Source organism: Pituophis catenifer, unplaced genomic scaffold, assembly GCF_029215685.1.
Source record: "Pituophis catenifer annectens isolate HBS135680 unplaced genomic scaffold, rPitCat1.0.hap2 SCAF_1, whole genome shotgun sequence".
NCBI lineage: Eukaryota > Metazoa > Chordata > Lepidosauria > Squamata > Colubridae > Pituophis > Pituophis catenifer.
Window position 1 is genome coordinate 3,283,777 of NW_027256881.1, and position 20,998 is coordinate 3,304,774.

At 45.9% G+C, this 20,998-nt stretch overlaps 1 protein-coding gene across 1 annotated transcript; it reads left to right on the top strand.

The window, feature by feature from the left end:
• The first annotated feature begins 1,254 nt into the window (after positions 1 to 1,254).
• TUBD1 (tubulin delta 1) lies at positions 1,255 to 20,697 on the top strand. Its single transcript, XM_070945109.1, has 8 exons — positions 1,255 to 1,423; positions 4,494 to 4,641; positions 7,157 to 7,373; positions 10,752 to 10,983; positions 14,786 to 14,950; positions 15,871 to 16,011; positions 18,746 to 18,929; positions 20,317 to 20,697. The coding sequence occupies exons 1-8, from the start codon at positions 1,255 to 1,257 to the stop codon at positions 20,417 to 20,419; spliced, it is 1,359 nt and encodes a 452-aa protein (XP_070801210.1). The 3' UTR covers positions 20,420 to 20,697.
• The last annotated feature ends 301 nt before the right edge of the window (positions 20,698 to 20,998 follow it).

Consider the following 20,998-nt stretch of genomic DNA (forward strand, 5'->3'; position numbering starts at 1 on the left):
TAAATCAGTCTTTTTCAAACAAAGGCTGTTAATTAACTTTCTTAACAGCCTACAAGAATCCAAAGAATAAATAATCGTAATCTTACTAGGATTGGCAGAAAGCCCAGAAGCAATTTGCAGGACACTGATAAAAGAACTAAGATCCAGACGCGAAGGAGAGTGAACGAAGTTGTTCCCTGCAAATTGCCTCAATTGTCGTCCTTCCTTAAATAGACTAAGGAAGTGGCCAATTAGCCCCAAGCCTTACTCTCAGGGAGACCTCCTCCTGAGGAGCCACTCCTGCCTTTTGGCAGCTCTGCGCGCCCGTGCATCGAGAAGAGGCTCCTCCTCTTCTTCCTCTTCACTTAAGGAAGCTTCTGGAGGTTCTGAAGGCCCTGGCTGAATCCCTGCCTCTGGCACCACATCTTCTCCAGCCTCCTCATTGTCTGACTCAAGTGCCAGCTGCACAGGCTGCTGGCACAGCACCACACCAGCCTCCTCGCTGTCGGAATCAGCTACAATCCGCACAGGCCGCTGACGGACCACAACAAAAACAGTCATAAGTCACTTTTTTCAGTGCCTTTGTAACTTCGAATGGCCACCAAATGAACAGTTGGAAGTTGAGGACTACCTGTAATATAATGATTTGTGTGTGTTGGTGTGGAATCAGAACACAGGACCCACAACAAATAATCAACACTCACTCTGCTCTTTACAGATAGTCCTCAATTTACAAAAGTTTATTTAGTGACCATTGAAAGTTACAGTAGCATGGAAAAAAATGACTTACGACTGTTTCTCCCAGTTACGACCGTTGCAGCATCCCCATGATCTTGTGATCAAAATTCAGACGCTTGGCAGCTGGTTCATATTTATGACCGTTGCTGTGCCCCGAGGTCATGCGATCCCCTTTTGCGACCTCCTGACAAGCCAAGTCAACGTTGAAGCCGGATTTGCTTAACAACCGGGTTATTAACTTATCAACTGGGTTATTAACTTATCAACTGCGGCAATTCACTTAATAACAGTGACAAGAAAAGTTATAGCATGGGCGGGAAAAAACTCGCTTAACAAATGCCTCACTTAACAACAGAAATGTTGGGCTCAATTAGCACAAATTCCTTCTACGTTTCCAGTTTTCTAACATGCTCCACTTAAGAATTTGTTTTCCATGTTAGTCTGTGAATAAATAAATAAAGTTGGGGCTGTCAGATTCCAAGTTTAAGACGGCGATTAAAACGTGGTCTCCTCTTCTTCAGGGAAAGGCGGCTAAGAATGTCCATTGTAGCCATTCAACTGGGTCAGTGCGGCAACCAGATTGGGCGCGAGGTGTTTGATACCATCTGCACAGACCTCCACAGCTCCCAGGGGTTTTGCTCCAAGAAGGAGAACGACTCTTACCAGGCAGCTTGTAAAGAACGTTTTTTTGAGGAAAAAGATGAAGGTAAGAAGTCATCAGCGTAATGACCTCTTGAAAGGTGGTGGGGCAAAGCTCCCTGTGGGAGAATCGAGACTGTGACAAACCAGGCTGGAGAAGAATACGGAATAACAGAATTGGAAAGGGACCTTGGAGGTCTTCTAGTCCAACCCCCTGCTCAAACAGGAGACCCCATACCATTTCTGAGAAGTAGCTGTCCAATCTCTTCTTAAAAAAAACCTTCGGTGTTGGGACACTTCCAGAGGCAAGTCGTTCCACTGATTAATTGTTCTCATTGTCAGGAAATCCTTGATCAGTCTCTTCTTAATTTCAAAAATTTTATTTTTTAAACCAGTATAAAAAACAAATAAAAAAAACATCTTCAATGCGATCAGTCTCCTCTTGAAAGCCTCCAGTGATGAAGCTCCCACAACTTCCGAAGGCAACTTCTGTTCCATTGGTTGATTGCTCTCCCTGTCAGAAAATTCCTCCTTATTTCCAGGTTGAATCTCTCCTTGTTCAGTTTCCATCCATTATTCCTTGTCTGGCCTTCAGGTGCTTTGGAAAACAGCTTGACCCCCTCCTCTCTGGGGCAGCCCCTCAAATATTGGAAGACGGCTCTCATATCTCCCCTGGTCCTTCTCTTCACTAGACTAGCCATGCCCAGTTCCTGCAACCGTTCATCGTATGTTTTAGCCTCCAGTCCCCTAATCATCCTGGTTGCTCTTCTCTGCACTTTTTCTAGAGTCTCAACATCTTTTTTATAGTGTAGTGACCAAAACTGGATGCAGTATTCCAGATGTGGCCTTACTAAGGCTTTATAGAGCGGTACTAATACTTCACGTGATGGATGGAGCATGGGACTTTGCCTGTACAGGTAGTCCTCGACTTAAAACACTTCCATTAGTGACCATTTGAAATTACAACAGCACTGGAAAAAGTGACATACCACCGATCCTTGCACTTATGCTGACTCTGTAAAGAGAGGGCTGTAAAAGCCCTATGAAGCAGTATATAAGTCTAAGTTATTGCTGCTATTAAGACCATCACAACTTCCTTAGGGTCACCTAATCAAAATTTGGGCACTTGGCATGTATAATATAATGGTTGCAATCAGTGGTGGGCTGCTCCTGGTTCGCACCAGTTCGCAAGAACCGGTAGTAAAAAATTTTAATAGTTCAGAGATAACATTGGGTGGCCATGCCCCCAAACCGGTCCCCGGCCCGGTTGCCGCTCGTATACCCCGCCCACCTCATCAGAGGCTTTTTTTTAACACTTTTAAAAGCATTTTTTCTACAACCTCTTCAGCTGAAAGAATGCTTTTAAAAGTTAAAAAAAAAGCCTCTGTTGATCGTGCGGCTCAGTTGGGATCTCAGAGGCTTCTAAAAGCATTTTTTCTACAACCTCTTCAGCCGAAGAGGTTGTAGGGGAAAAAAAATGCCTTTAAAAGCCTCTGGCGATCCCAGCTGACTTGCCTGATCGTCAGAAGCTTCTGAAAGCATGTTTTCCTGCAACCTCTTAAGGTTGTAGAAAATATGCTTTTAAAAGTTAAAAGTTTTAAAAGAGCCTTGGTAGTACAGTGGTCTAAGGCATCCTGTTATTAAGCTGGTTATTAAGACCAGCTGCCTGCAATTACTGCAGGTTCGAATCTCGCCAAGGCTCAAGGTTGACTCAGCCTTCCATCCTTTCTAAGGTAGGTAAATTGAGGACCCAGTTGTGGGGGCAATAAGCTGACTTTGTATAAATATACAAAAGAATGAAGGCTATTGCTTAGCGCATTGTAAGCCGCCCTGAGTCTCCAGAGAAGGGCAGCATATAAATCAAATTTAAAAAAAAAAAGTTAAAAAAAAAAGAGTTAGCCATGCCCACCCAGTCACATTACCCCCACCCCACAAGCCACGCCCACAGAACCGGTAGTAAAAAAATTTAGAACCCACCCCTGGTTGCAATGTCTCAGGGCCACATCAGAGGTGAAATCTAGCAGGTTCTGACAGGTTCTGGAGAACCAGTAGCGGAAATTTTGAGCAGTTCGGAGATCCGGCAAATACCACCTCTGGCTGGCCCCAGAGTGTGGTGGAAATGGAGATTTTGCAATATCCTTTCCCTGCCAGGCCCACCAAGCCACGTATCCCACGGTCACATGACTGTCTTTTAAAACGGTTTTGCTGAAAAACTGGCATTTGCTTTCCATTTTCAGCAAAACCGTGCCCCTAGCTTGGTTTCCTTAAAAACTTGATGTTCACTAAACATCCCCTGCAAAAATGGTCATAAAATCGGTCCATAAAATAACAGGTAGTCCTTGACTTACAACAGTTCGTTTAGTGACTGTTCAAAGTTATAACGGCAATGGAAAATGCGACTTATTACCCATTTTTCAAAGTTACGACCTTTTGCAGCGTCCCCATAATCATGCGATCAAAATTCAGACGCTTGGCAACTGGTTCATAGTTACGACCATTGCAGTGTCCGGGGGGGGGGGGTCATGTGATCCCCTTTCGCGACCTTCTGACAAGCAAAATCAACGGAGAAGCCCGTGTTTACTAACTCAACAACTGCAGTTGATTCACTTAAGAGTCTTGGTGGTGCAGCGGACTAAAGCACTGTTAAGTAGCACTTAGCTGCCAGCTGCCTGCAATTATTGCGAGTTCGAATCTTACCAGGCTCAAGGTTGACTCAGCCTTCCATCCTTCCGAGGTAGGTAAAATGAGGACCCGGATTGTGGGGGCAATAAGCTGACTTTGTATAAAAAAGAACACCGCTTACGCGGGGGGCGAAAGCCCTACTAAGCAGGAATAATACAAATATATGAAGGCTATTGCTTAACGCATTGTAAGCCGCCCTGAGTCTCCGGAGAAGGGCGGCATATAAATCGAACCAATAAATAAATAAATAAATAAACTGCAGCAAGGAAGGTTGTAAAATGGGGCAAAGCTCACTTAACAACAGAAATGTTGGGCTCAATTATGGTGGCAAGTAGAGGACTACCCCGTATTTCCTATTTATCTTGTTTTTTTTTCCAATACAGTTTTGTAAAAAGGTGTTTTGTGGGTTGTTTTTTTTTTTTTTTTTTTCATTTTTCTCTTTTTTTCCTACTTAGGTATGGTTGCTCGGGCTGTCCTGGTTGACATGGAACCGAAAGTGATCAATCAAACTTTATCCTTCGCCTCAAGAACTGGGAATTGGAGATACGGCTCCCAGTCTGCCTTCTGTCAGAAACAAGGATCGGGAAACAATTGGGCACATGGGTATGTGGGATTGCCATCCAAACTAACCACCCCTTTATTTATTTCTCCAGGTGGTTCTTCAAAGCACAGCTGCCGAAGGAATCCTGCAGTTTTGCAATTGGAATAGAATAGAATAGAATAGAATAGAATAGAATAGAATAGAATAGAATAGAATAGAATAGAATAGAATAGAATAGAATAACAGAGTTGGAAGGGACCTTGGAGATCTTCTAGTCCAACCCCCTGCTCAGGCAGGAAACCCTACACCACTTCAGACAAATGGTTATCCAACCTCTTCTTAAAAACTTCCAGTGTTGGAGCATTTACAACTTCTGGAGGCAAATTGTTCCACTGATTAATTGTTCTAACTGTTCTAACTAACTAAGCAAAGACTAACTGAACAACAACAGAATAACATATAACAAATAACCAGACTGGGGGGGAATAATATTTCTTTCTTTCTTTCTTTCTTGGTTCGATTTATATGCCGCCCTTCTCCGGAGACTCAGGGCGGCTTACAATGTGTTAAGCAATAGCCTTCATACTTTTGTATATACTTGCTTAATAGGGCTTTTGGCCCCCCCTAAGCGGTGTTCTTTTTTTATACAAAATCATCTTATTACCCCCACAATTCGGGTCCTCATTTTACCTACCTCGAAAGGATGGAAGGCTGAGTCAACCTTGAGCCTGGTGAGATTTGAACTCGCAGTAATTGCAGGCAGCTGGCAGCTAAGTGCTACTTAACAGTGCTTTAGTCCACTGCACCACCAAGACTCTTATTTAAATTGACTAATAACTGGTCAGACAACAGAATAACAGAGTTGGAAGGGACCTTGGAGGTCTTCTAGTCCAACCCCCTATACCTCCCTATACCATTCAACAATGTTCACTCAATGACCATGGCATTCCCTTAACAACTGCTGGAAAATATAGCTGTAAAATTGGGTCCAGTTATACGGGTGCCTTGATTTACGACCGTCATGGCCTACGGCACAAATCCCAGGCTCCCTTACGATTGTTAAGTCTGAGAGCTACCTGTTAGCCATTCAGCCTGCTAGCTATGTTGCCTCAATAAATTCTGATTCTGCTTTCTTACCGCTTCTGAGACCTCTCCTGATTTATATACAGGTAGTCCTCGACTTACAACCGTTCAATTAGTGACCGTTCAAAGTTACAACAGCCCTGAAAAAAGTGACCTATGACCATTTTTCACGCTTACGACCTTTGCACAATGATCAAAATTTGGTCACTTGGCATCTGGCATGTACTTATGACGGTTGCAAGTGTCCTGGGGGTCGCGCGATCCCCTTTTGCGACCTTCTGACAAGCAAAGTTGATGGGGAAGCCAGATCCACTTAACAACGGGGTTACTAACTTAACAATTGCAGCAATTCACTTAACGACCATGGCAAGAAAGGTTGTAAAATGGGACGAAATGACCACTTGTTTCGATCAGCAACGGAAATTTTGGGCTCATGTAAGTCAAGGACTAATCTGTAACCAGGCAGTTTGTTTCTAGCACAATGTCCCCATATCCCATGTTATGGCCGACCCCTCCAGCAGCTGAATCAGATGAGGAGGAGGCGTGGGAATCATGATCAGCATCAAGATAACCTGAGAGCTCCGAGGGGGAAGAGGGAATGGAGCTGTCAGAGAGAGAGAGGCGGAGCCTGGGCTGTCCGTCATCCCTCAGGTGGAGAGTCAACAGCCCCCAGGTCTGGAGGTGGCTGATGAGGAAGAGGAGGAACAGCTGGGTCCAGTGCCTGACGCGCGAATGCGCAGAAGGCAGAGGAGAGGAGAGCAGTGGAAATCTATGGGACGGTCCATGGGACGGAAGAGCCACTGCTGCTAGCAAGGCCCCACCCTAGCTCTGGGGATAAAAGGCAGGGGGCAGAGATGAATAGATGTGGCAGACAACTACCGTATTTTTCGGAGTATAAGACGCACCTTTTTCTCCCCTAAAAGGGGGTGAAAATTTATGTGCGTCTCATACACCAAATGTAGTTCCGCCCACCCACTGGCCCCCACCCTTTGGCCTCTGCCTCACAGCAGTTACCTCCTTGCAAGCAAACAGCAAGAAAAAAAACAGCTCCTTTCAGCTTCAACACAACCTAATTAGCACAAGTTGATTGGATCGGTCTCCCGACTCTCAGCTGATTTGCTCTCAGCTGTTTTGCGCAGGGCTTTGCTGCTTGCTGCAAAGAGGTAAATTGCTGGAGCAGATTTCTTTTCCCCTTGTGCTAATCAAGCTATGCTGAAAACGAAAATGAAAGTAAAGCAGGCTGTTTGCTGTTTGCTGCAAGGAGGCAAAATTGCTCAGAGGCAGAGGGAGATTTCTTTTTCTTCTTTTCCTCACCAAAAAAGGTAGGTGCGTCTTATACTCCGAAAAATACGGTATTCATCTCCCCTGCCGGACAGGAGAACGTTTTGCTGGGGCTGCAAGCAATAAAGGGAACATTTATCTAACGACGGAGAGTTTGTCGTGTTTGGGCAGCTGGGTCAAAAACATCCTCTTTCTTTCCTGAATTCTGGCCAGGTACTGCGTCCACGGGCCGAAACACGAAGACGCGATCATGAACCTCATTCAGAAGGAAGCGGAGAAATGTGACCGACTAAGCGGCTTCTTGATGATCATGAGCATGGCTGGAGGGACGGGGTCAGGCCTGGGGGCGTTTGTGACGGCAGCCCTAAGAGAAGCCTATCCAAACTCCTTCCTGCTCAACCATGTTATCTGGCCGTACGGAACCGGGGAGGTGAGTGTCCCAGGGCTCCTTCATTATAGGGTGCCGGATTTTCTTGCTTATGGGTGCAAAGAAACCTAAGACAGGAAGTGGTGCAGGGTGAGCAGGCCAGAAAAATTGGGGTGGGACGGGACAGGACACTTCCCTGGGATTTGGGGAAAAGTAATGTCTCAGGGTTTTATTGATTTATTTATTTATTGGTTCGATTAATATGCCGCCTTCTCCGGAGACTCAGGGCGGCTTACAATGCGTTAAGCAATAGCCTTCATACTTTTGTATATACCTTAGTAGGGATTTCGCCCCCCCCCCAGCGGTGTTCTTCTTTATACAAAGTCAGCTTATTGCCCCCATAAACCGGGTCCTCATTTTACCTACCTCGGAAGGACGGAAGGCTGAGTCAACCTTGAGCCTGGTGAGATTTGAACTTGCAGTAATTGCAGGCAGCTGGTGCTATTTAACAGCACTTTAGTCTGCTGCGCCACCAAGGGTTCCAAGGAACACCCCCAACAAAACAAAGCTCTGAGGCCTAGGGTTCCTCAAAGTTCCAATTTATTAGAGATCTCATGTTGGCACATCTGGGAAAACCCAAATCTATTATTATATTTTTATTTTATTAGTCATATTTCTATGCCGCCCACTCTCCGAGGACTCTGGGTGGCTTACACCAAAGACAGTATATTAAATAGCATATTGCCCCCTAACAATCTGGGTCCTCATTTTACCCACCTCGGAAGGATGGAAGGCTGTGTCAACCTTGAGCCGGTGAGATTTGATCCGCTAATCTGCCGAACTAGCAGTCAGCTGAAGTAGCTGCAGTACTGCACTCTAACCACTGCGCCACCTCGGCTCGATCTGAAAGCTTCCAGGTTTCCCCCACGCAGCTGAGAGTTCACAGCCCTGCCCCACACCCACAAGTTCATCACATTGTCCAATCAACTCTTCACACTCCGCTGGATACAATCTTCAGGCAGTCTCCATCAGACGCAGGCAAAAGTCCTTGAATACGGAATGTTATGATTTAACTTTCTACCATTCCAACAACAAGCCCCTCCAAACTTCCCCGGCTAAAATATGTGGAAGTTTAGAAGCAAAAAGAAAATTGTCTTCCAAAACTGACATAATGCACATATGTGAGCCTCAACTTACGACCACAATTGGGAGCAGAATTTCTCTTGCTAAGTGAGGTGGTCGTTTACACAAATTGCAACCTTTAACACACCCTTTTTGCTACAGTTCTGAAGCAAATCAGTTGTTAAGTGAATCGCAAAGTCGTAAAGTAAATCCGGCGTTCACCTTAAGTTTCTTTGTTAGCAGCTACCTAGAATGGTCATCAGTGGGGATCAGATGCTCCTGGGATGCTGCAGTTGTTGTAAATACATCTCGGTTGCCAAGCACCTGAATTTTGATCACCTATCTATGGGAATGCTGTGACGGTCGTTTGTGCGAAGCCTGGTTGTAAGTCACTTTGTTCAGTGCTGTTGTAACTTTGGTCACTAAAGAATGGTTGTAAACAGAGGATTACCTGTAATGATATGTGGGAATGACCTTGAGAGACAGGTAAGAGATACTGGCTAAGAGCCAGCAGTGTGCGGGAGCAGCCAAAACAGCTAATACAATCCTTTGGTTGTATAAACAGTGTTGTGGTCCGCCAGCAGCCTGCGGAACTGGCAGCGGAGTCGGACAGTGAGGAGACTGAGGAAGAACATGGGCCAGTCCTGGAAGCTGGGGAAGGCCCGGATGAGGGCTCTGCGTCGGAGGCAGAGATAGGGGCAGGGCCATCGGGGAATGAGGTATGGACTCCGGAGCCTCCAGAGGCTGACAGCAGAGAGGCAGAGGAACAGGAGGAGCCTGTTCCTAGTGCACGTATGAGAAGAGCTGCCAGAAGGCAAGAGCAGCTCAAGCAAAGAGGACAACTCGGGAGTAAGGCCCAGAGATGATTGGCCCCTCCCATAAGGCTTAAAAGACCAGCAACGGCTCTTGGGCTCTTTGTTGGAAAACAATGTTGATAGATTTGTTTCTTGTCTTGCTGCATTTATTTCTTGTCGGCGTCTTCTGCTCCTGAACTTTTGCCAAGAAAAGCCTTTGGCAGTTTGCCTAATTATCCCAAGGTCGATGATAAACTAAAGACTGGTGTTTTGAGGACTTTGCTTTCATTTAATTTAGAATACGCTGAGAATGAGTTAATCTGTTTGGTTTTTTTGGAACTGTTTTGCATTTAATATCAATTACGTGGGCCTGGGTCACAACAAACAGGGGCATAGAATCAAAATCACGTGAAGTACGTATTAGTACCACTTTATAAAGCCTTACTAAGGCTGCACCTGGAATAACTGCATCCAGTTTCGGTCACCACATTACAAACAAGAAGTTGAGACTTTGGAAAAAGTGCAAGAAGGGCAATTAAGATGATTAAAGGCCCTGGAGACTAAAACATATGAAGAACAGCTGCAGGAATTGAGTATGACCAGTCTATAGAAAAGAAGGACAAGGGGGGAAGTGATAGCAGTATTCCAGGATTTGAGGGGCTGCCATAAAGAGGACGGGGTCAGTTTATTTTCTAAAGCACCAGAAGGCAGGACAAGAAGCAACGGATGGAAACTCATCAAGGAGAGAAACAACCTGGAACTAAGGAGAAACTTCCTAACAGTGAGGACAATTAACCAGTGGAATAGCTTGCCTTTCGACATTGTGGGTGCTTCATCACTGGAGGTGTTTTCTTAAGAAGAGACTGGACAACCACTTGTCTTAAATGGTGTAGGGCAGTGATGGCTAACCTTTTTGCCGTTGTGTGTCAAAAGCGGGGAGAGTCTGGCAGGGTCGTGCAGTGGGCCTGTTTGTCGCCCTCCCCAGGCTCCAGAGGCTTGCTTGTCGCCTGGGGAGGGTGAAAACAGCCTTCCCCACTCCTCTGAAGGCCTTCTGGAGGCTGGAAACAGCTTGTTTCCTGACTTCCGGAAGGCCCGAAAATTAGTTGGCCGGTGTGCACATGTGCGCCGGAGCTGAGCTAGGGCAACGCTCACATGCCCACCGATATGGCTCCACGTGCCACCTGTGGCACGCGTGCCATAGGTTCGCCATCATGAGTGTAGGGTCTCCTGCTTGGGTGGGGGGTTGGACTAGATGACCTTCACGGTCCCTTCCAACTCTGTTATTTTGTTATCTGCTAACCTTCCCAGCCGGCTTCCGACAAGCAAAAGTCAATGGGGGAAGCCAGATTCGCTTTGCAATGGCGTGATTCACTTAACAACTGTGGAAAAACTGTCATAAAACGAGGCACGGGTCATTTAACAACTTCCTCGCTTAGCAGTGGGGAATTTTTGGCTGGATTGAGGTCATAAAACAGGGATTAGCTATATTTAAAGCTGCTTCCATTCTCTCCCCCCTCTTTTCAAGGTGATTGTCCAAAATTACAACTCCGTCTTGACGCTTTCCCACTTATACCAATCCTCGGACGCCCTTCTGGTGCATGAGAACGATGCCGTCCATAAGATCTGCCTGCAGCTGATGAAGATCAAGCAGGTGTCTTTCCAGGATGTCAATCGAGCGATCGCACATCAGTTGGGAAGCGTCTTCCAGCCGGCCTACTCCTCCGAAGAGGCGGCTCACTACAGCAGGTCACCTCTAGGTATTTAGTTGCTCCTTTTAAAAACTCTCTAGTCCAGGGTTTCTCAGACATGGCAACTTGAAGAGGTGTGGACTTCAACTCCCAGAATTCCCCAGCCAGCACAGCTAGCTGGGGAATTCTGGGAGTTGACGTCCACACCTCTTCAAGTTGTCAAAATTGAGAAGCGTTGGTTTGGCCTAAGGTAAAGGTTCACCTCGCACATATGTGCTAGTTGTTCCTGACTCTAGGGGGCGGTGCTCATCTCCGTTTCAAAGCCGAAGAGCCAGCGCTGTCCGAAGACGTCTCTGGTCATGTGGCCGGCATGACTCAACGCCAAAGGCGCACGGAACACTGTTGCCTTCCCACCAAAGGTGGTCCCTATTTTTCTACTTGCATTTTTTACCTGCTTTCGAATTGCTAGGTTGGCAGAAGCTGGGACAAGTAACGGGAGCTCACCCCGTTACGCGGCACTAGGGATTCGAACCGCTGAACTGCCGACCTTTCGATCGACAAGCTCAGCGTCTTAGCCACTAACTTTCCCTCAAAATCATCCTGATGCAGTGCAAACCCAAAATAAAACAGAAGGCAAAAGTCAGCTTCCGGTGGCATCTTCTGTCCGTCAACCCTGAAGCTGGCCTGACTGAGGCCATTTTGAGACTTCAGTGCTGACACATTCGAGAGGAAGGACGGAGCAGGGAGGGAATACAGATAGTTGGAGTGTTGTGGTCAAAACAATATACTTTCTCTGGGGAACCAAGGACATTCCTGCAGGTGCTCGGAAGGCGGGGACTGGAATCACCTAGCAACTGAACGGTATCCTGATTGGACCACGTGACTGATAGTTTTGAGAAAGTGACAAACTTACTTTTAATTAGGGGGAAAACCGCGGGAATATTCAGAGTCGGTTTTCACCAGCCCGTGCCAATATGACATATCCAATAAACCTATTCTTTGAGGAAATTACCTGCTTCGGAGATTTGTTTGCTATGGGTATGTTAGTTGGAACCCTGACACTGTCCTCTTAGTGTAAATTTCAGGTAGTCCTTGACTTGCGACCATAATTGAGCCCCAATTATGTTAAGTGAGATATTTGTTAAGCGAGTTTTGTTCCATTTTATGACTTTTTTTCCCCACAGTTGTTAAGTGAATCACTGCAGTTGATAAATTAGTACACCGGCTGTTAAGTGATTCTGGCTTCTCCATTGACTTTGCTTGTCAAACGATCACATGACCTTGGCAACGGTCATAAGTATGAACCACTTGCCCAGCATCTGAATTTTGATCACAAGTTCATGAGGATGCTGCATTGCCCGTAACTATGAAAAACAGTCATAAATCACTGAACGGTCACTCAATGAACGGTTGTAAGTTGAGGACTACCTGTATATTGGCAAAGAGGTTCATACAAGTTATTAGTCTACAGGTTACAACCATTCATTGAGTGACCGTTCAGAGTTACAACAGCACTCAAAAAAGCGACTTATGACCGCGTTTCAACTGTTGCAACATCCCTATGATCACATTATCACTATCCGAACGCTTGGCAACTGGCAGGTACTTATGACAGTTGCAGTATCCCGGGGTCATGTGATCCCCTTTTGCGACTTTCTGACAAGGAGAGTCAATAAGGAAACCAGATTCACTTAACAACCTTGTGACTAACAACTGCAGTGAATCGCGTAACAATTGTGGCGAGAAAGGTCGTAAAACGAGGCAAAACTCTCTTAAGAACTAACTGTCTTGCTTGGCATAGTGGTTAGAATGCAGTATTGCAGGCAAACTCTGCCCAATGCCAGGAGTTTGATCTCCACCAGCTCAAGGTTGACTCAAGCCTTCCATCTTTCCGAGGTCGGTAAACTGAGGACCCAGATTGTTGGGGGCAAAATGCTGACTTTGTAACAGCTTAGACAGGGCGTTAAAGTACTGTGAAGTGGTATATAAGTCTAAGTTGCTATTGCAGGCTAAGTCTGCCCACTGATAGGAGTTCGATCCTGACCGGCTCAAGGTTAACTCAGCCTTTCACCCTTCCGAGGTCAGTAAAATGATGATCCAAATCATTGGGGGCAAGATGCTGACTGTGTAAACCGCTTAGAACAGTGATGGCTAACCTTTTTGCCGTCGCGTGCCAAAAGTGTGGGGAGCGTGGGGGGGTCATGTGCGTGTGTGCCAATACCCATAATTCAATGCGCCCTGCCCCCCGCGCATGCACAAGCGACACCCCTCCCCGTGCTCCCGCTTTTGGCATGTGATGGCACGGTAGGCCCTGTAGGCTCGTTTTTCGCCCTCCCCAGGCTCCATGAAAGCCTCTGGAGGCCAGAAACGGCCTGTTTGCTGACTTCTGGTAGGACCGGAAGTCCCGTTTTTTCGCCCTCCCCAGGCTCCAGAGGCTTTCTAGAAGCCTGCGGAGGGCGAAAACGGGCCTTCCCCCCCCCACCCCGAGGCCCTCCGGAGACCAGAAACGGCCCGTTTGCCGATTTCTGGTGGGTCCAAAAGGCCTGAAAATCAGATGCGCGCACCGGAGCTGAGCTAGGGCAACGCTCGCGTGCCCCCTAATATGGCTCTGTGTGCCACCTGTGGCACGCGTGCCATAGGTTTGCCATCACTGGCTTAGATGTTGTGGTCTGCCAGCAGCCTGTGGAGCTGGCAGTGGAGTCGGACAGTGAGGAGGTTGAGGTAGAACAGGGCCCAGTCCTGGAGGCTGGGGAAGGCCCAGATGAGGGCTCAGCGTCAGAGGCAGAGATGGGGCCAGGGCCATCGGGGAGTGATGTGCGGACTCCGGAGCCTCCAGAGACTGACAGTAGAGAGGCAGAGGAACAGGAGGAGCCTGTTCCTAATGCACGCATGAGAAGAGCTGCCAGAAGGCAGGAGCAGCTAAAGCAGAGAGGACGACTCTGGAATAAGGCCAAGAGATGATTGGCCTCTCCCATAAGGCTTAAAACAGACCAGCAACGGCATTTGGGCTTTGTCGGAAAACAACGTTGGTAGCTTTGTCTTTTTCTTCATCTATGTCTTGTATTTATTTTTGTATCTGTGAGTTCTGAACATTTGCCAAGAAAGGCAGTTTGCCTAATTGGACCAAGGTTTGCGATAGGACTGAGGAATTTGTGTTGGGAGGAATTTGCTTTAATTTAGTTGAACGACGCTGGGAATGAAGTCATTCTCAGCTGTTCGAATAAAGTTTTTTTGTTTTTTCACTGACTGATTTTTCCTACTACTTACTTGGGCCTGGATCACAACATAGAGAGGCTGTTAAAGCACTCTGAAGCAGTATATAAATCTAAGAGCTATTGCTTCCTTACCAATGGGCATTTTGATCTCGTTTGTGGTCGTAAGTCGAGGACTACAGTTCATTTAGTTCAAAATTACAACACCACTGAAAAAGGTGAGTTATGACCATTTTTCACACTTAACGACCCTTGCAGTGTTCCCCATGTACATGTGATCAAAATTCGGACGCTTGGCAACTGACTCATATTTATGACAGTTGCAGTGTCCCCGGGATCACGCGACTGATCCCCTTTTGCGGCCTTCTGACAAGCAAAGTCAGCGGGGGAAGCCAGATTCGCTTAACAACCGTGTCACTAATGTAAGACCCGCAGTGATTCGCTTAACAACCGTGTGGCAAGAAAAGTCGTAAAAGGGGTCAAAATTTCACGTAACCACTCTCTTACTTTGCAGCTGAAATTTTGGTCTCCATTGTGGTCGCAAGCTGAGGACTACCTGTATATCTGTAACCTTTTTATTTAAGGCCCATGGGGGCTCAATTTTTCATAGAATTGAAGTGTTCAAGCCGCACTGTTAATCTTCATTTCCCTTTTTCCAGGGGATCTGATGGAAGCTTTAGTTCCCCATCCGGAGTTTAAGATGCTGGGTCTCCGGAATATCCCTCAAATGTCTGAGAATTCCTTAGCTTACACCACCTTTGCTTGGCCTGGGCTCCTGAAACACCTCCGGCAGATGCTCATTGCCAACGCCAAAATGGAAGAAGGTGAGATCAAAGCTGCCTTGACTCCAGATGTTGAAGAGGCCGTGCAGGCACTCCTATAGTCACTTGACTTGACTCTTCTCACCCAGCTCTCCAAACACGACAAACCTTCTGAAGTTAACTCAAAGATTCCTTTATTAGGAGTTCCCAGAACCCCTGGCAAAAAGTTTCTCTCTCAACGTCGGCTAACAAGTCCGGCTGGCCGGAAGATGAATAGTTGTCTGTCCTGGTGGCTCTTCCATCCCAGAGACCGGCCCATAGATTTCCACTGCTCTCCTCTCCTCTGCCTTCTGTGCATCCATGTGTCAGGCACTGGACCCAGCTGTTCCTCCTCTTCCTCATCAGCCACCTCCAGACCTGGGGGGTGATGACTCTCCATCTGAGTGCTGATGGACAGCCCAGGCTCTGCCTCTGTCTCTCTCTCTCTCTCTCTCTCTCTCTTTCTCTGCCAGCTCCATTCCCTCTTTCCCCTTGGAGCTCTCAGGTTGCCTTGATGCTGACCCTGACTCCCACGCCTCTTCCTCCTCCTGTCAAGCTTCGTTGTTATCTCCAAATAAATGAATTTCCAAACGCCCGATCTTTGAGGAAATTTTTCTCTTTATTGAGCATAACGAACTGATCCTGACTCAATGCGCAGTTAGCACTGAACTTTGCCCCCCCAAAAAAAACTCTCTTTCCGGTTCCCAATTCTCTGCGTCTCATTGGCCAACTTCCAAGGCACTCTCCTCATCCCATCCCTCAGTTCACAGGAATGTCCTACCTCCCATCCCATCTCCGTGGAGACAGTTCTTCAGGGGAATTAAGTAGGTGAAAGTTGAAGCCTCTCCTCTCCTTCCTTATGGCAGCTTGGAAGCTGACACCTCCTCTGATTTAGCTGCCGACAGCCCACAACGTTGACCTTCCTGTTCACGTTACCTTCACAGGTATTGACTGGCAGGTGCGGCCTCCAATCAGCAGAGCTCCTGCAGCTGAGAAACCTCCTTCAAACCGGACGGTGAATTTCAATACTTCCATTGCCAATTTGGTCACTCTGCGAGGGAAGGACGTACAGTGTGCAGATCTGGGTAAGCGCGTGCGGTTGTGAGACGCAGCGACAACAGGTGTGGCTTTTCCTCTGTGGCTGCTGACAACCATTCCTCTTGGAATGGTTCCTTCCATTCCAATAATGGTTCCATTATTTCCTTCTAGAAATAATGGAACTGAGACAAAATTGATGCTATGTGTAGTCCCCAACTTATGACTACAATTGGGACCAAGATTTTGACGGCTAAACAACGCGTTGAAGAAACGAGTTGTGCCACTTTTGCAACCTCTCTTTTTGCCACGGTCGTTCAGCGTTGCCGTTGTTAAGTGAATCACATGGTCATTAAGCGGATCCAGCTTTCCACGTTGACTTTGCTTGTTGGAGGTGGGCTGGGAAAATCACAAGTGGCAGTCGTGTGACCGCAGAGATGCCACAACTGTCGTACGTATAAGCTGGTTGCCAACCAAAATTTTGTTCAAGTGACCGTGGGGATGCTGCAATGCAACGTCGTAAGTGTGAGGACTGGTCTTAAGTCACTTTTTCAGTGCCATTGTCAAACAAAGTCCCATTGTCAAGTTGTATGTATTACAATTGCAATGTCCTGGGGTCATGCGATCACCATTGTGGCCTCAACTGGCATCTGAAAGTCAATGGGTGAAGCCGAATTCTCTTAATGACTCCATGATTCACTAAACAGCTGCAGTGATTCGCTTAACAACCACGACGAAAAGCAAAATTGGCGGTGATTTTTTTTTTTTTTTTTTTTTTTTTTTTTTTTACTTTTAAAAGCATTTTTTCTACAACCTATTCGGTGAAGAGGTTGTAAAAAAACGCTTTCAAAAGGCTCTGACGATCCCAGCTGAGTTGCCTGATCGTTAGAGGCATTTAAAAGAAAAAAAGGGTTTTTTTCTTTTAAAAGCCTTTGATGATCCCAGCTGAGCCACGCGATCATCAGAGGCTTTTTTTTTTACTTTTAAAAGCATTTTTTCGGCTGAACAGATTGTAGAAAAAAATGCTTTTAAAAGTAAAAAAAAAAGCCTCTGATGATTGTGCAGCTCAGCTGGGCATGTGGGGGTGGGGAGGGCAGGGATTTTTGCTACCCGTTCTCCAAACCACCTGCCTCCATCGCTACCGGATCGGGCAGTCCAGTCCAAACCGGGAGCATTTCACCCCTGGTATAGATATTCCTTTCTTACCAACTGCCTTGTGCAGGGACCATCCCAAAGGTATGACATTGCTAAAAATAGAAAAAAACCCACTTGCACTTAAGGCCCAATTCACAGTCCTGCAGTCACACAATTGTCAGTCGCATATTCGTAACAGGTGTGCCTTTCCCTTTGTGACCACCAGAGTTAATATAGAAGGCGGAAGCAAAATCTTAAGTCACGCTGATTTTGTGATTTTTGACTTCGCGATCATGTCACTTTGCTTAACGACTGACGGGGAAATAAAGTCATAAGCCCACTCGCAATTCCATCATTTCCTGCTCCGTTAGCAACCAAGTTGCTAGTTCCCATTGTGATCACTAAGTGAGGACAAACTACCGTATTTTTCGGAGTATAAGATTCATCTTTTTCCCCCAAAAAAAGAGGGTGAAAATCTGGGTGTGTTTTATACTCTGAATGTAGCCCTGCCCAGCCTCTCAAATGGAGGTTTCAGAGGCTGAAAAAAGCCTCTGAAAGGGAGCTTCAGAAAAAAAGCCTCTGAAACGAAGCTTCAGAAAAAAAGCCTCTGAAAGGGAGCTTCAGAAAAAAAGCCTCTGAAAAAGAGCTTCAGAAAAAAAGCCTCTGAAAGGGAGCTTCAGAAAAAAAGCCTCTGAAACGAAGCTTCAGAAAAAAAGCCTCTGAAAAAGAGCTTCAGAAAAAAAGCCTCTGAAAAAGAGCTTCAGAAAAAAAGCCTCTGAAAGGGAGCTTCAGAAAAAAAGCCTCTGAAAGAGAGCTTCAGAAAAAAAGCCTCTGAAAGAGAGCTTCAGAAAAAAAGCCTCTGAAAGGGAGCTTCAGAAAAAAAGCCTCTGAAATGAAGCTTCAGAAAAAAAGCCTCTGAAACAAAGTTTCAGAAAAAAAGCCTCTGAAAGGGAGCTTCAGAAAAAAAGCCTCTGAAACAAAGCTTCAGAAAAAAAGCTTCTCCTCTTCCTAGGGAAGTGAGGGAGTGAGAGGAAAGGAAGAAAGGGAAAAGGAGAAGAAGGAAGGACAGGGGGCAGGAGTAGGAGAGAAGGTCAGAAGGAGGAAAAAAAGAGAGGAGTGGGGGAAAGGAAGGGGAAGTAGGGAGGGAGGAGAGGAGGAAGGAGAAAGTAGAAGAGGAGGCTGGGAAGGGAAAGAAAGGAGAAGAAGAAGGTTTGTTGCGAAAAGAGGGAAGAAAAGGTAGAAGAGCAACTCTGAATGTAATTAAAATGTCTTATTTTAATGCTTTCTTTAAGGAAAATATATACATATATGATTAATTATGTATAATAAAATGCATTTTATATTATGTGTATAAAAAATAAAAATGAAAAAACTTTTCAAAAAAAAAAAAAGAAAAAAAAAGCCTCTGAAACAAAGCTTCAGAAAAAAAGCCTCTGAAACAGAGGTTTCAGAGGCTGAAAAAGCAAGGCGCAGAGCTCACAACCAACAAACCTGTTGCTAAAATTCACCTCTGGGAACAGCCTGCCAATCAGCTTTTTTCTTATTTTCCTCCCCAAAAACTAAGGTGCGTCTTATACTCCGGTTTCATCTTATAGTCCGAAAAAATACAGTATGTGATCTATGTGGTAGTTTCTTGTCCCTTCCTCGCAGGAGGTTTCCAGGATCCAGCCTTGTACACTCCCTGGCTCCATCCTCCGCAAGCTTTGAGTGTCTGGAAAACACCCAGAGCCTTCAATAAGTACGAGAAGTCGGCCTCTCTGGTCAGCAATAGCCAGTTTCTTCTCAATCCACTCAACAGCCTCGTGGGGAAGGCTTGGAAAATGTTCGCTTCCAAGTAAGTTGAAAAGAATTAAATTCCCTTTTCCCTTTTTGGGACAATATGTACAGTAGTGGCCAAAATTGTGGAAACCTTTTTGGGAAAAGTGTATTTTTGAGGTTTGATGGCTAATAACACCACTTTTTTTTTTTGGAGTTTCAAAATAATTTTTGATCCTGTGACCAAGGGGATACTGCAACGGTCACAAGTGTGAAAAAATGGTCATGTCACTTTTTTTCAGTGCTGTTGTAACTTTGAACACTCACTAAATGAACGGTTGTAAGTCGAGGACTATTTATTTATTTATTTATTAGTTCAATTTATATGCCGCCCTCCTCCGAAGACTCAGGGTGGCTTACAATGCACTTATAGCAATAGCCTTCATTCTTTTGTATACACCTGCTTATTAGGGCTTTTGGCCCCCCATAAGCGGTGTTTCTACAAAGTCAGCTTATTGCCCCCACAATCCGGGTCCTCAATTTACCTACCTCGGAAGGATGGAAGGCTGAGTCAACCTTGAGCCTGGTGAGATTTGAACTCGCACTAATTGCTGGCAGCTAAGTGCTACATAACAGCACTTAGTCTGCTGCACCACCAAGACTACCTGTATTAGACTTAGAATAACTTTATTGTCACTTTTAATGTACCCTAATTGGCATACATTAAAATGAAATTTCGTTGCATACTGCTCTCAAAGAGTTACCACCTCCAATATACACTACATAAACATGACAAAATAAGTACATAAATAAAAAAGTATGCATATAACCATGTACCCATATATACTACATGACATATTTTGCCCACAATTAATTCATGTCCCATTACTTTCCCTCCAAGGAGCTGTGGGTAATTTGAACTGGGATAGGCGCTCTTGCTCGAGTGATGCGATAACTTAGAGGTGGAGCTGTCGCCTCACAATCAGGAGGCTGTGAGTTCAATCCTTAGTAGAGGCAAATATTCCTCTCTCTGGGCACACTGAGAATACCGTATTTTTCAGTCCATAAGACGCACCTGACTATAAGACGCACTTCCGTTTTTGGCCTCCACGAAAGTCCTGCACGGAGGCCGAAAACGGGACACACGGAGGCCAAAAACGGCCAGCAGGTGGGGGCCAGCGGATGGGCAGGGCTTTGGCAATATTCGCTCCATAAGACACACACATTTTCACCCACTTTTGGGAGTGCACCTTATGGAGCGAAAAATATGGTCTATCTGCTGAACAAAACTCCACAGTGGCAACAGGAAGAGCATCCGGCCAGTAAAACACTCTGCTAGCTCCATTCAGTTGCCCAGACTCCAGCCCGCAATTTATGAGGGCTGGAGTCGGGGGATTATGGGATTGTTAAAAGATGATGATGATAGGCGCTCTTGCTCACCAAAACCTCTTGTTCATTCCATGCAGGGCTTATATTCACCAGTATTCTAAATTTGGGATTGAAGAAGATGACTTCCTGGGCTGTTTCACCACCTTGGAACAAGTGATTGCCAGCTACGGCAGCCTCTGATTTCCCAAAGCACATAAGGACTCTGTGCCTTTTCCAAGAGGACCCCAAGACACTGATGAGGTCAATCTTCCATGCACCCGTCCCAACAAAGGACACGGATTCTGCAGTGCCTTAACAAATGCCAGCGTTTCCATACCTCTCTTAGGAGCTGCGCATTTTCGCGGAGGAAGTACTTCTAATGACAGATATTTGAAAGGGAACAATGAGCTCAACTATGCATCACATCAGGCTTCATCAATAGATTAGAGAGAGGTCACCAGCCTGCACATTTTCTACATTCCTGGTTTTATATGTTTTGTACTGAATATAGCCATTAATTTATGACAGCTTCCTGTGTGAATACTCATTTTTTTTTCTTCCGACAGCAACAACATAGATAGGGATAGATGGGGAACTCTTCAGATTTGCAGATGACACCCAACTGGCAGGAATAGCCAACATTCTGGAAGATAGGCTTAAGATACTTGAACGTTGGGCGCTATCCAGGGGTGAAATGTAAAATGTGTTACTACCAGTTCTGTGGACGTGGCTTGGGGGGGTAATGTGACTGGGTGGGCGTGGCCAACTTTTTCTTTTTTT

Coding starts and splice junctions, on each gene's coding strand:
- TUBD1 (XM_070945109.1), top strand. CDS start 1,255: ATGTCCATTGTAGCCATTCAACTGGGTCAGTGCGGCAACCAGATTGGG. Junction 4,642..7,156: donor GGAAACAATTGGGCACATGG/GTATGTGGGATT, acceptor AATTCTGGCCAG/GTACTGCGTCCACGGGCCGA. Junction 16,012..18,745: donor CGTACAGTGTGCAGATCTGG/GTAAGCGCGTGC, acceptor CCTTCCTCGCAG/GAGGTTTCCAGGATCCAGCC.